General features: G+C 53.1%; 7 protein-coding genes across 7 annotated transcripts; 3 read left to right on the top strand and 4 right to left on the bottom strand.

The window, feature by feature from the left end:
* Positions 1 to 138: 138 nt before the first annotated feature.
* Positions 139 to 2,202, top strand: CPAR01_10561 (aldehyde dehydrogenase; the record flags this gene model as incomplete). The annotated part of the gene is made up of 3 exons (XM_060494821.1): positions 139 to 299; positions 352 to 538; positions 616 to 2,202. Coding segments are annotated over 3 exons (1,935 nt in total), but the record flags the coding sequence as incomplete, so codon positions are not given.
* Positions 2,203 to 2,748: 546 nt separating this feature from the next.
* CPAR01_10560 (DEAD/DEAH box helicase) lies at positions 2,749 to 4,861 on the bottom strand (the record flags this gene model as incomplete). The annotated part of the gene is made up of 5 exons (XM_060494820.1): positions 2,749 to 3,158; positions 3,262 to 3,753; positions 3,810 to 4,236; positions 4,287 to 4,494; positions 4,542 to 4,861. 5 exons carry the CDS (start codon positions 4,859 to 4,861, stop codon positions 2,749 to 2,751), a joined length of 1,857 nt encoding a protein of 618 aa, XP_060347002.1.
* Positions 4,862 to 6,665: 1,804 nt separating this feature from the next.
* CPAR01_10559 (pre-rRNA-processing protein IPI1) lies at positions 6,666 to 7,750 on the bottom strand (the record flags this gene model as incomplete). The annotated part of the gene is made up of 2 exons (XM_060494819.1): positions 6,666 to 7,637; positions 7,703 to 7,750. 2 exons carry the CDS (start codon positions 7,748 to 7,750, stop codon positions 6,666 to 6,668), a joined length of 1,020 nt encoding a protein of 339 aa, XP_060347001.1.
* Positions 7,751 to 8,227: 477 nt separating this feature from the next.
* On the top strand, positions 8,228 to 8,811 carry CPAR01_10558 (uncharacterized protein; the record flags this gene model as incomplete). Its single annotated transcript, XM_060494818.1, has 3 exons — positions 8,228 to 8,245; positions 8,318 to 8,617; positions 8,707 to 8,811. The coding sequence occupies 3 exons, from the start codon at positions 8,228 to 8,230 to the stop codon at positions 8,809 to 8,811; spliced, it is 423 nt and encodes a 140-aa protein (XP_060347000.1).
* Positions 8,812 to 10,244: 1,433 nt separating this feature from the next.
* Positions 10,245 to 10,676, top strand: CPAR01_10557 (uncharacterized protein; the record flags this gene model as incomplete). Its single annotated transcript, XM_060494817.1, has 1 exon — positions 10,245 to 10,676. One exon carries the CDS (start codon positions 10,245 to 10,247, stop codon positions 10,674 to 10,676), a length of 432 nt encoding a protein of 143 aa, XP_060346999.1.
* A 1,578-nt stretch (positions 10,677 to 12,254) lies between these two features.
* Positions 12,255 to 12,572, bottom strand: CPAR01_10556 (uncharacterized protein; the record flags this gene model as incomplete). The annotated part of the gene is made up of 1 exon (XM_060494816.1): positions 12,255 to 12,572. A coding segment is annotated over one exon (318 nt), but the record flags the coding sequence as incomplete, so codon positions are not given.
* A 667-nt stretch (positions 12,573 to 13,239) lies between these two features.
* Positions 13,240 to 13,824, bottom strand: CPAR01_10555 (uncharacterized protein; the record flags this gene model as incomplete). The annotated part of the gene is made up of 1 exon (XM_060494815.1): positions 13,240 to 13,824. One exon carries the CDS (start codon positions 13,822 to 13,824, stop codon positions 13,240 to 13,242), a length of 585 nt encoding a protein of 194 aa, XP_060346997.1.
* Between the last annotated feature and the right edge of the window lie 374 nt (positions 13,825 to 14,198).

Below are 14,198 nucleotides of genomic sequence, written 5' to 3'. Positions count from 1 at the left end.
GTCCCACCACAGCGAGGGCCCTGGCAAGGAACCAGACCGGGGCAAGCTCCCCCGAGCTCTGCTGATTTTTGACCAAGAACATCCGATGCGCCGCGACCTCATAGATGGATCCGCTTGGAGGGGGCTCGGTGTTTGAACATAGCATCTTCATGGTCTCAGTGCCCACGACGGCAATTGCAGAATCTCTCCATAACAAGCACTCTGGAGATACACAATTTGACCCGGGTAAAATTCATCATGGACGCACAGCTCTTGGATGAGGTCGCCGACAAGTTCAACGCGTATCTCGACGCCGTTCCGTAAGCTACTGCCACCCGAAAGTGGCATCACAGTTGTGCTCAAGACCTAAAGACTAACTCGACATGCTCGCAATAGGGCCGGAATCCCTCAGTATGTTCTGGCTGCGGCTGCTATTGTGATCAGTATTTTTATCTTGCGGCTGGCACAGAGCTGTAACGAGGACAAGGCCGTCCCATACACCGTCCCGCCGCCGAAGATTCCCGACGAGCACTCCATTGTCGAAGAGACGAGTGTGAAGGTATGGCATACTACGTTGGCTAGATCTCACCCCTTTCTCAAGCTTGAATCAATGGCTGACTGGGCTGTACAATCCAGATCTCCGGCACAACCGCAGTCCAATGCTACGCCCCGGCCACGGGGCAGTTTCTCGGCTTCATCAACCCCTCCACCCCGGCCTCCATTGACCGCGCCGTCGACGCTGCCCATGCGGCGCAGGCGAAATGGAAGAATACTAGCTTTCGCGATCGCCGTCAAGTGCTTCGAACAATGCTACAACACGTCCTCGATAACCAGGAAGCCATCTGCCGCGCCGCCTGTCTCGACTCGGGCAAGACGATGGTAGACGCACAGCTTGGCGAGATTCTCGTGACCGTCGAAAAGCTCACATGGACGCTGAACCATGGCGAGAAGGCCCTCCGCCCCAGCCCGCGACCTACGAATCTCCTCATGGCATACAAACGAAACGAAGTGCGGTACGAACCACTCGGTGTTGTCGGTGCCCTGGTCAGTTGGAATTACCCGTTCCACAACCTTATCGGACCCATCATTTCGAGTATCTTCGCCGGTAATGGTGTGCTAGTCAAGGTCTCTGAACAGACGGCCTGGAGTTCCCAATACTTTACGAGTATCGCGAGAGGGGCTCTCATCGCCCACGGCTACGATCCCGCCCTGATTCAGACGGTTGTGTGTTGGCCGCAGACGGCGAACCATATCACCTCTCACCCCAAGATCTCCCACTTGACTTTCATTGGCTCGCGCCCTGTATGCCTGAAGGTCGCTGCCTCAGCTGCCAAGTCTCTCACACCTCTGATCGCGGAATTGGGTGGCAAGGATCCCTCTATCGTCCTCGACTCCGCCGCCAGGGATTTGAAGCGCATCGTCGAAATCCTCATGCGAGGTACGTTCCAAGCTTCTGGACAAAATTGCATTGGAATTGAGCGCATCATTGCTACGCCGAAGCTTTACGACCAGCTCGTGGTAACTCTAGCGCCAAAGGTCCAGGGTCTTCGCCTGGGACCGACTGCAGACGTGGGCGCCATGATCTCAGATGCCGCGTTTGACCGTCTTGAATCCCTCGTTGAGAAGGCAGTCAAGCAAGGAGCCCGCTTGTTGGCAGGTGGCAAACGATACATCCACCCAGAGCACCCCAAGGGCCACTACTTCGTCCCGACTCTCCTTGTCGATGTTACCCCTGAAATGGAAATCGCTAACGAAGAGTGCTTCGGCCCCGTCATGACCATCATGCGCGCTCCTGGACCCGACGCAGACTCAGTTCTGTCAGTAGCCAACGCGCCAGAATTCGGACTCGGCGCTTCCATCTTCGGCGGCGACAACGACCCCGTTCTCCGCGCCGTCGTCGATGGCCTCAACACCGGCATGGTAGCCGTCAATGACTTTGGCGCAACCTACGCCGTCCAGCTCCCCTTTGGTGGCGTCGGCGGCTCAGGCTACGGCCGGTTCGCCGGCGAGGAAGGACTCAGGGGTCTCTGTAATATCAAGAGCATCTGCGTCGACCGCTTTGGCTGGTTGGGCGTTCGCACCGCCATCCCCCCGCCCGTAAAATATCCCGTTCCGGATCAGGAGCGGAGCTGGCGGTTTACTAGAGGTGTTGTTGGCGTGGGTTATGCGCAGAGTCTGGCAGGCAAATTCAGGGGCATTCTCGACATAATGAAGAATGCCTAGTTCACCTTTAATAGCCCTTACGAATATAGAAATGAAAATGGAGGAGCTTAATTGCTCTGGCTTGCTAGATCTTGCATCATAGTAATAATGGGAGAGGGAAAAGTGTGAGGTTAGAGGCATATATATCAACTTAATCAAAAGTATCATGAAGTTTTCATTCATGCCCAGCTTCATTCCTATCTATTTTTATCACTCCGTAAGCCTAAATATCTGCTATACATGTGTCACAGAATCAGGGAACCATATGAACAAGGCCGGCTGTCCTGCTTTCTTTCTCCTGATGGATGTTGTCAGCCAAGGACTTGATTCTGGAGCATCGGACACTTCAAAGTCGGACTCCCAAGCGCATTAACAGTCTGGAGGCGCGAGATTTGGTATCAAGAGATAAAATGATTCATTAGCTGCGATCCTATTCCATTCTGGCAAACTCCATCAAAGCATTCCGAATAGACCGCCCCAACTTCTCTCATCTATCCCATCTTATGGTCGACATACCCCGCAAAGAACCCAAACTTTGCCTCTGGAAATGCAGAAGGTATTATCTAATTACCAAGAACCACCACCGCCAGAAGAAGCGCCCCAAGCGGGAGCGGCCTCGGGCTCCTCCTGCTTGGTATCGTTACCAGCAGAATCGCCGCCACCACCCCAGCCAGAATCGCCTCCAGTAGCGCCCCAGGAGCCATCGCCTCCAGCATCGCCACCGCCGCCTTCGTTGGACCAGCCGCCGCCCTCGCCGCCAAGGTGAGCAATGCCGGCCTCCTCGGGGTCGAAGTCGCTCTCAGTCTCGAACTTGAGGTTCTCAAGGCCCTTGCCAGTGGGCTTGAAAGGCTCGAGGAAGTCAGGAATCTTCTGCTTAGTCTCCAAGAGGGTGCGAACGAGAACGCTAGCCATGGGCTCATCGCGGTCAGTGTAGAAAGAAGTCGCAATGCCACGCTGACCCATACGACCGGTGCGGCCTGATAATTAGTTACGTTAGTAACGGTTCAAAATCGCGAGAGAAAAGGCGCAATGCCATTTTTGATGCGTAGATGAAAACATGCAAGAAAGAGCTCTGCTTACCGATTCTATGGGTGTACTCCTCAATGCCACCATGATCCAAGCTAGGCAGGTCGAAGTTGATGACGTGGTTGACATTCTTCACGTCAATGCCGCGAGCGCTGATGCCAGTGGCAATAAGGATGGGAGACTTTCCAGCACGGAAAGCGCGCATAGAAGCCTCACGCTCAAGCTGAGTGCGATCAGCATGCATCGAAGTGCAAGGGAAGCCAAGGTTGAATAAGAAATCGTCCAAGTCATCGCAAGTACGCTTCTGGTTGACGAAGATGATGGTGCGGCAGGCAGGAAGAGAGTTGATCTGATCCTTGAGAGCCTCCTTCTTCTCGAAGGCGTCGAACTTGAAGACGCGCTGGAGAATGTTGGTGTGGGTGCTCCCAATGCGACCGATATTGATGCGGACGCTGGAGGAAGACAGGTTCTCCTTCGCGAGATCGCGGAGCGGCTTGGGGAAGGTAGCCGAGAACAGCATGTACTTGATATTTCCCTCCTGCTGTTCTTGAAAAAGGTTTAGTGGAGGTTCGAGACAAGAACAGTGAACGGATAGAGCTTACCACCGCCAGTCATGATGACATCCATCTCCTCGCGCCAGTCATCATGAAGCATCTCATCGGCCTCGTCGAAGACCATGTATCTCAAGCGCTTGAGCGAGAGAGTGTCTGGCCGCTGGATGAAGTCGACAAGACGACCAGGGGAAGCGATGAGAACATCACAGCCCTTTCCAAGCTGCTGAATCTGGTCCCTCAAGGGACCACCGCCATAGGCGACACACGGGCGAAGCATAGTTCTGTAACAGAACTTGCGGGCCTCATTGAAGATTTGAATAGCCAGCTCGCGAGTTGGACAAACGATGACCACCAGAGGCTCTGCACGAACCCACTGCTGTCCAAGAGCAATCTCGGCAGGGTTGGGGCGAGGTGCAGCGAGCTTCTTGGCCTTGCCCATGAGCTTGTTCAAGATGGGAATAAGGTAAGCCGCGGTCTTGCCGGAACCTTTTTGAATACATTAGAAATAGTAAACAAGATGCAAACAGAGGGAAACTTGCCGGTCTGAGCAATAGCCACAACATCGAGACCCTTGTGAATGGCGGGAAGGGTGTACTTCTGGATGGGTGTCGGGGCCTCATAGCCGCAAAGATCGATGTTCTCCAGCATGACAGGGTGCAAGCCGGCGTCCTTGTAGGAGTGGACAGGCTCAACACGGATCTCACCCTCCTGGGTAACCTCGACAGAAGAGATGCTATAAGCCATCAGTCTTATTCAATTCATTGCCAAAAGGGAACCTACACAGAGAAGTCGAGGCCAGAGTTAGAGGCAATGCGGGAGTTGGAATCACCGAAGAGAGCGAGCTCGAGGTCGGGGAACTTCGGGCCAACGTCGCCAAACTCCTCATCCCACTCGTAAACGGCACCGTTGCCAGCCCACTCAGTCGCAACCTCGGGACCCTGCTGGGCAAGCTCGTCGTAGTTGTAGGGCAGAGGCTCAGCCCATTTTGTACCATCGCTGTTGACAGCAGCGGCAGGGGCCTTCTTGCCATCGGCAGGAAGAGCCGACTGCATATCGGCAGTGTCGAAGGCAGACATCTCGGCGGGAGGAAGTCTGCTCATGTTGATTAGGTTTTGGGTTTTTTGGTTAGTCGGGGTAATGCGGCTCGTGGTACTTACCTTGGTTTGCTTGATCGAAGGATGCTGCGAAAATTGCAAGGAAGACTACACGGGGCGAGAGCCTTGGTGCTGGATAGTTTGTCGATGAGTTAGCACAGCGCAAAAAAAGAAGAAGGAAGCCAGATTTGTGTGAGAGAAAACAATGGAAGCCACTGAAACCCGAAAACGGTTGGTGTGGTTACAACGAGGAAGGAAAGATCGGAAGACTGTCAATTTCCGAGGTGGAAACTGGCAGGAGCCTTGAAGAAGGGATGTTCTCGAGAAACTGCAGTTTCCGATGGAGCAAACAAGTCGGGATCAAGGGCTGGGAAAATCAATGTGAAGTTGATTGCAAAGTGAAAACAATTTGTGAGATTGAAGCCAAGAATTTGGCGCTCGTCAACACCTTCCACGATCGAAGTTGAAGACGGCAGAATCCGTCGATGAATGATGACGGGGATTGATGGAAAAATAAATGTGAATAATGAATTCGCTGATCAAACAATGTGGAAAGTACTTACCTGTCAGACGAAGAATGAAGTCAAAAACTGATCTCCTGCTGGTGATCCTTTCTTGACGATCTGTGATGGGTGGGGAGGAAAAGAGGGAAGAGGAAGAAGTTGGGCAGCAGCAGATGAGATATAAATCTCCGTGGTGAGAGGACTTCGGAAGGCTGGAAGGCGGTAGGTCGGTCCGTAGAGGGCAAAAGGGCTGGAGGCCGAGGGCAGGCACCGCCCTTAGAGGAAGGAAGACACAATGAACGAAGTAGGTGGGTAGGACGACTAAGCGGGCATGAATGTTGAAGTGTGACTGCCTCGTGAGGCATTACAATCGGGCGGGAGAGCACCATCCAGGACTTGACCTTCTGCCTCATTTCTGAAGGCTCCATCGGAACTTGAAAACACTGGACGAAATCACATCGCAGCTTCGGATGAGAGGAAAGGCCAGACGAATTCAAGACCTCTCCTTGGACAGCGCTCATTTGACATGACACTGGCTTCTTGTCTCGACGAGGTCCTTCGACTTAGCTGCCTACAGCAAGGCAGAACATGAAAAGAGAGAGAAGTACCCCGGGTAGAGGTTCAATAATATACGAGTGATCCCGTAAAGACAAAGGCAGCTGAAAGGCCTTGAAGATACAAAGTATTCTGCGTATCTCACCTTTGTGTCTGAAGTTGAGTCAACTTGAATAGTTCCCTATGGAGCATCTGACCAACAAATCAGGCATGTAAGATGCTGCCTGATGGCAGCTTCGTGTCAAGAGTAAAGCTAAAAGAAGACAATTGAGGAGCTTCCAATCTAATCGGCTCACCACATGACACTAAAGGACAGTCATTCACCTGAGAGATGTCTCTTCGTCTCTAATTTCGGAGTAACTACATTTTTTAGACAACAGGAATCTCACCGAGGTGAGATGGGTATCATTGATATATCCATCTATGAATGCTACATGATGAGGTAGCGGATGGCGTCGCTCTTGGGACTTATTGAGCGGCTTGAACAGCACTTCGCCCCGTCCGCCAATTCCAATAAACCAAACGTCTATCGCGATAAAGCCTAGAGTCATTCTATCTCGCAAGAAACCCTCCGGCGCTTTACTTTGCCCCAACAGGCAGGACGTAGCTGCTCGGGCACTGACCTTCAGCGGCAGTGACTGGAACCTCCAATACTGCGGGGGAGAGGTTGATACGAGCAGGAAATCTTGTCGGGCAGGTTCCTGAGACCGCCAAAGATTGTAGATCATTGTAGATTTGCGGGGCCACATACTTCACCACAGATCAAGGAGATCTTGAGGCTCAACAGCAGACGTCGCCTCGTACCCGCTCATACCTTCGGTCAAGGCCTGATCCAATGCAACGGCCGAACGACCGATGGTACCGCCCTCTTTCTTAGACTGCTCCACGCCTCGCTGGAACGAATCCATGAACCTCCTGTGGAAAACCCGTTGCCGTGACTCGCGGTCATTATACATCTCCGCTTCCTCGTCCCGGCGGGTCCCAAAAAGGTTGAGGTACGCAAAAGGATTTGGCGTCCGGGGCACCCGGTACATATTGTCCACATAGGCGTTGGGGTTACTCGGCCCCGCAACCTCGGGCTTGAGTCCGGCCTGCATAAACCTAGCCAGCACGGCGACCTGCCTCGCGTGCGACTGTGCGTCCTTTGTGCGGAGACCCGTCTTGGGGGCGGTCGACCACCCCGAGCTCGTCTTCACGGTCCAGCCCATCAGCGCGCAGAAGCTGTTGAGAGTCTTGACCCAACCGCCGGGGCAGCTGACGGTCTCGTCTTCCGCGACATCCAGAAGCCACTCGAGAACGGATAGCGAGTCGTTGCTGATGTCGGCAGAGAGGTGAGTCATTCCTGCGCGGGTGTACATGATGCACTTTTCGGCGTGATGCTTGACCTCTGCCTCGGGCAGGGCCCGGAACAGCTTCAGCAGCTGGCTGCGAACAGGACCTGAGGCGTCTGAGATCAGGGGCAGGAGTTTGCTTAGCACTGTTGCGGTTCCGACAGGGTTGTTGTCTACCAGCACCTGGCTTGTCAGATGGGCCAGAGATTCTTTGCGCTGCTTATCTGCTCTTGATGTAGAGGCTAATGAGAGGTTGTGCTTGAATTGAGTAGCGTTATCGGGGGCTTCAGTTGAGAGCTTCTGGTGGCCCATAGCAATGGACTTTGCCTTGAAACTTGTGTCTGTGAAGTTGGTAGGCTTGGCCTTGGCCTTTCCGACCTTGAACTTTGGTTTCTGTAGGAGCATGTCAGTATTGATGCGAGGTCTCATGAGAGGCAGCGTCACTGAGATGTTCATACCGCAAAGTCCTTGGCCTTTTCCTTCTTCTTTCTCGTGCTAGAACCCATGATGTCTTATTTATCGGATATTCTCTCCTGAGTTGACTTGGTTTATTTGTGAATCTTATGGCTGTGAGACTGAATTTTTGTAGAATTTTCCGAGTGTTGAGCAATGAAGTCTTGGTCACTTTTCACATGAGATGGCTGGCTCATTGAAGGTTAGGACCCCTGCAAAGTCTGGAGCCAGAACTTTTCGGCGGTCAGGTGCGGCAGAATTTGGTCAAGCTCCTGGTCCCCTCGCAACTCAGCCCCACCACAACGTTGAGACGCTGTTACCCGGTGCATCCTAGCTCCAATTATTGGGCACTTTAGCTTCCAACCCAGCCTTACAGACGAGACCCAACCCAGCTTTCGGGGGCATTCATTTGTTTCCACGATTCAACGACACTCGATTCTTTTGCGAAGTTTCGGTACAATTTGAGACGCTCTCAGAAGCAGCGTCGCCCGTACCTGTCTCTCGTTTGTTCAACTCTCAGTCTATCAAATATGGCCGACGCAACACCCGTGAGCGACCTCGACCCCTCCTGCTCTTCAGCAATGGCGTCATAGCTAAACAAAGAATGTGTCCCCTCGCAGACCAACGGACCAGACGCGCTGGACGAGACCCTCAAGCGCCTCTCGAATAAACCCGGCGTCAAAGCCACCGTCATCCTCGACCGAGTCACCGGCGCGATACTACGAACGAGCGGTCAGCTGTCGTCCTTCAACGCAGCAACGCTACAGACATCCGGAGGAGGCTCCTTCTCGGGCGAGGGCGCCGCGGCGCAGCAGCAGCAGAACGGCGAGGAGCAACCGCAAGGCTTGGAGGACTTTGCCGCAAAGGTTTGGAACTGGGTGAATGCGTCGGGCACCCTGGTGTTGGACCTGGATACCGAGGTAAGAGGAGTGACACGTCTGTCCCTAGAGCGACTGCGGAACGAATCTTCACCCCTGGAGGGAGGGCCGAGGCTAATCATTTGGAACAGGATGAGCTGAAGCTACTGAGGCTACGAACGAAAAAACAGGAGCTGGTCATTGTACCAGATCCGAAGTACCTCCTCATCGTAGTACATGACACACCGCCGGCTTGAAGAGTCTAGAGGCCTGACTCACGATGTTGGCATCGATCGGCGTTTCACGGACTTATCGCTATTGGCTTCACCGAGCGGACGTCCTTCAGGAGGATTTGCGTTCGCCAAGCTGGAAGGGCAAAGGGTCAGGATTGACATGCTCATTGGTCGACTCCAAGACCATCGTATTTACAAATACGCAGGAAAGGGAAACCGGGAAACCCTCCTTCAAGCTGCCAAGCTGCAAGCTCTACGCACATACACACACGTGGAAAACAAACAAGGGGGGAAAGAGAGATAGATAGCTGCTCTCGGCATGGACGGTCGAGGCGGGCGCGATTACGAATGATACCCTGATATTACCATCCGCCACGACCCTCCAGCATATACGTCCGGAATGAAGCCGGGGCGGGTGTTACGCGGGCGATCGCGGCCAGGGCCGCGGCCCTGCCGGATAGCTCGAGATGAATGCAAGAAATGATGGACAAGTGCAAACTCAAAATGATGTTCGAAGCCATCATCGTTTCGTGATATAGGACAAGGCGGACAGCCTAGCCAGCCCAGCCCAGGCCCCCCGCGGAAGCCATACCCGTCAGCTCCGGAAGCTGGGCATTTCCCTGCCTTCCGCGACAACCCGTCCGAGCCGAGACGTCCGCTTCTCCCTTGCCTGGTTTAAAAAAAAAAAAAATAACATTAGCATTCTGACACTTCCAGCTCTGAAGCTAAAATAGCTAGCCTCGCGAACCAGGTGTAGCACCACGGACATGAGCTCTATATCATCCGGGAAGCTCAGTGGCTCGCAAACATATTGGTAAGCTCCCCCCCAGAGCTTGGTTGGGGCTTTGGGTGCGCCTAGAAACGTGGCGCGACACCGAGTGAACGGGAAGTGGGCTGGAACTAGGCCGGGATGAGGCGCCGGTTCGGATTTGGGAAAGTCGAAGTTCAAAACGTTGACGGGCAGAGGTTGCAACCACACACCCCTTGCCCCCCCCCCCCCAAACACCTGGGAATTAAATTAAAGGCCCTTCCCCTTGAGGAAACCACCAGTTTACCACCACCACCCACGTCGCTTTCTCGCTTCAGTGTCGCTTCGGGCTTGTCGACCAGTCGGCGGTCGAGGATTTGCTACGTTGGCGACAATCCCAGTGGATGCCGGCGAGGAATTTGGCCCGGCCATACTCCGAACTTTTTTCTCTCTCTCTTTGCTAGCGCACTTTTATGTATGAGCCTTGCCTGTTGTTTTGGAAATCTTTCCTCCTCTCGTTTCAGTAACTTGTGGCGAGGTCCTGCCGAGACGCCGGGGGGCTTACTAGGCTCGCTTGCTCACGCCCTCGTCCTCTTCCGTTCTGGCCCTTCTCGTGTAAACTTGTCGTAAAGGGGAGATTGGGGCTCCTTTAGAGTTTCCTTTAACCTTTTTCTTGCGTCCTTCTGGACGTTCTCGCTTCTATAGTAGCATGTCAATGTCAATATGTCTACGGCGTACGCAACGCACCAGGGCCAGCTCTGTTGCAACTCGTTGGTGTAACCCGTTCCGTTTGGAAGTCACCTCGGCGGTGGGCTTTTATTTGAACTCTGTTAGGGATGCGAACTGGTGTTATAGTCAGGGTTCAGAATTAGTCCGCGGGACGCAGCTCTCTACTTCCCGAACTTGTCAACTTTGTCAAGAGACCTTTCTGATGATATGCCTTTCTTCCCCTTTCCGGCTTGCTGGAGGAACCGGACCTTCGGCTGAGAATAATACAACCTCCTTTCTTATCCGTTCTCTTCCTCCTGCCTCCTGTCCCCCTTGCTCCAGTGGTACGAGACGAAGATGTTCGAGAACAATGGAGAGAAGCCCAGCACTGCTCCCTTCGTTGTTCACGTCGCGCCCACACTCACCCCCGTGACATGTCGTCTCATGTCCACAGTCCAGGTAGATCCAGGCCCACCAGCTGCCCAGTGCTCATGCTCTCCGGCGGAGACCTTCTCCCAAGCCACGACGACGGAGGCCCCCCTTGTCAAAGAAAGTATGTCCCATGTTCCGTTCGGTCCTGGCGGGAAGGGTAGAGCAGAGCTTGTCGGTTTGCCGCGTGAGGCAAGCTTCCCGTTGTCTTCGTTTCGGAAATCGTGCTTGAAATAGTTCCATGAATGTTCTCAATACTAGACCCTCTCTATCTATGTAGATTTCAGAATGGTCACGAGGGGGAGGCAAATTGGGCTGTAAAGTTCAAGCTAGAGCTTCACAGCCAGAAGTTCAAGGTCATCCTTGCGTTCAGGGACTCGGTTCCAATTAAATCCCACCATTTCATGGTCGGCTCGGCGGCATTCGAAATGCTGGTTCCTTTGCTAGACGTTCGAGAAGAACAGCCGAAGGGAAGATCTTTAATGCCAAGGGGAGGCGGGCGGGAAGAAGTTCAAGGTCTTCAAGGTCTCCAAGCCACACGCAAATAAGACGCGACACGGTACCTCCGTAATACGCTATTTCTCTGCCGTTCGGCCCTAAAACCCATTGGTGGCACAATGCGTGCTTCGGCTTGCAAAGGAAAGTGATGTGCGACGACTGGGCCCGGCAAATGGGTTTTGGTTTACTGACGATGGTGGCGTTCAAGTTCTGCAAGAAATGTCAAATTGCACCATCTTTGCCGCACAAGCGTGGTCCTTGCTAATTCGAACCTGGCCCTGCCTAGAATTCTTTTGCACTGCCTGTACGGAGTACGGAGTACTCGATTTTTGACCTTTTAGCGGCATATACGAATTTCGTGGTATTCTTGCTTTTTGGCCCTTCTCTTTAATGATGCGGTATGTGCATTCTTTTTCTTTTCTTCCGGTATTGCCCAACCGTATCCGGCATGAGTGAGGGTGTTTCGGGGTCAGAATCCCACGATTCCGGTGAGTATTGAAATCAAGGCTTTCCGAGAAGAGCAGACAACGCAACATCAACCAGAGAAGAAGCCCACCGCAGCTGCAACATGAAATCCAATGAGACAGACACCTTGATCCATCGTCAATCCTCCCCTCCTCCCCTCTCTGGTTTCCCACTGCCCAAAGGAGGTGGAGAGGAGCGATGTTGTGTGGGCTTGCGGATCCCCGAAACTACCTAATCAGAGATCTTCCCCAAAAAGACGAACGAGACCCTGTCTCGGAGGGCCGCGAGCTGGCGAGCATCGTAGCGGCTTAAGGCAAGTTGGGTGGATTTCACATGCACTTTTCGATGAGCGAGAAGGCTAGACCTAGGCCAGCTGGTTTTACGGATACCTGCAGTGTAGTGTGATTTTCAGCTTTCTGAATCTGGCCTGTTGCAGATGTTTTTGCGTTTCGTAACTTCCTTCGTCTCTTTTTCCTCATCCCCATTACTTCCCACGAAATGACTTTTCTTCATGATTTCTTATTCTTTCTTCATCACCAAGCCCATCTAGAAGAAACTCCACCTGTTTGTCGATGACGAGAGAGGGGGCCCCTAAAATGGTGTTTTGTTGCGGCCGTGATCATGGATCTCCTTTCCCTTTACCCGCTGCGGCTGTCTGATGTGTGAGAGAGAGAGAGTGTGTGTGTGTCTGCGAATCTTTTTCTCTTGCCTCATGTACCCCTGTCGAGTCCTCAGTGGACATCTCTCGTTGTCGATGGACCTGCCGGAGACAATGCAAGACCGAAAAAGATGAGCGGCGGGCAGAACGCACGCTATCATGCAATCTGACATTAGCACCACTGCAATGACGAGGTGAGGGAGGGTATAATTCGGTTGGCGTTATACGGGATAAGATGAAGAGAAAAAAAGCACAAGCCGCCAATTTCAAAATCTGACATGCCTCTCCTCAGTCCGCGCCGTGCGACATTTTAGAATTGCCATTCGAGCTGGTCGTCATCTTGTTGATCTCTTCTTTTTTTTCTGCCTCGCTGCTTTATCATCATTACACCATGGCAATTCCAAGGCCACGGCAACGCGAGAATGGCGAAGCCGGCCGCCACGCGGGAGTCCGGGTGGAGCCCCTAAGATATCCTAGAGGTTTACATGGAACTGGGCTCCTGGTTTTCTTGCTGGGCTGAGCACTCCCCGATGAAGTCACAACGCAGCAAGTTACACAACGAGGGATGGGAGACAGAAAGAGTGCAAAAACACACACACACACACACACACACATACATAAAGTCCATGCCATGCCTGCCAGACGCGGAACGCCCACTCTGGCACTCACACCCCTCCCCCCCTGGTCCATCTGGATTATGGGGTGGGAGAATGACGAACGAACGGGAAGCTGAAGCTCGCTCTGCTTCCATAGGGCGTTCTTTTTTCGTCTCTTCCCTAATCTTGTAATCTTGCTGATCTCCCTTTCGGTGCTTTTTCCTCTCTGCTCGTCCCTGTCTCTCTACCTTTTTTTCTCACTCGACATGGGAGCATTGAAGATCTGAGACTGCCGTTCGTTCTGCCCACCCTTTTCTTCTCTTAGCCCGGGGTGGGAGGGGGAGGGGGGCTCATCTTCCTCGCTTCCCTCCACCCCCAGAGCTCTCTATCCCAGGGTATGCAGCTATATTCAGATACGTGAAAAGTAATAGGCACGAGGACGCCTTTTCCTCTCTCTGTTTTTCTCGCTGTCCTTGCCGTAGCGGACTAGACAGCCAGATCCCCTCCCCCCGGTGCCTTGTTGCATGTCGCCTGCGGCTAGGACGAGGGGTACACCAACAAAGTGGATATGGCTTCTTCTGCGGCCCCCCTCGTCGTGTCCTAACCCGTGGATGTCTTATCCCGTTACTGTCCACTGGTCCAGTCAGAAGGGGACCCCCTTCGTCGAAAGAGTCGAGCCCAAAGGGCCCCAGGCCCAGCCCAACAAATGGACTGAGTGAGTGGGAGGCAGAGAGCGTGTCCAGCAGCGCAAAGAGGGGAGTGAGGAAAGCAAAAGAAAGAGAGAGAGAGAGAAATAGTGGATGATAACAGATAGAGAGAGATACGGATACAGAAAGTGTTGTTCTTGTTGTCACTCCCCTCCAAGTCCAAGTCCACCCCTGCCTTGGCAGACCATCGGCCGTGTGTGTCTGTCTGTCTCTGTTATTGATTCGCATTCATTTCTTGTTTTAACATCCTGCCGCCTTGCCTCTCATTTGCTGTAAGACTGCATCTCCCACTTCTTTACTTCTGATTCTCATCTTACAAGACTTGCCCCCCATCCCCCTCCTCCTCTACTTCGTCTCGATTTTTTTCCCCCTGTTTATTATTTTACCTGTCTACGGCCTTTCGACGCTTGCCTGCCTATCGTTTACTCGGGCCTGCGTCCACTTACATTGCTTGCAACAAGACTTGGACTCAACACCGCAACTCGGGGTTTCACTGCGACATTTGAAAGGTTACCTTGCAGAAACCTGAACTTGCATCATTCCGGTCGGCGATAAGACGTCGGGGCTTTTCCTCCACCACCATCGCCATCACCACCAGCTCC

This window comes from Colletotrichum paranaense, assembly GCF_030867605.1.
Source record: "Colletotrichum paranaense strain IMI 384185 chromosome Unknown Scaffold_8.1, whole genome shotgun sequence".
Taxonomy (NCBI): Eukaryota; Fungi; Ascomycota; class Sordariomycetes; order Glomerellales; family Glomerellaceae; genus Colletotrichum; species Colletotrichum paranaense.
The sequence above is the reverse complement of the archived record's forward strand: the minus strand, read 5'-3'. Positions and strand labels throughout refer to the sequence as shown.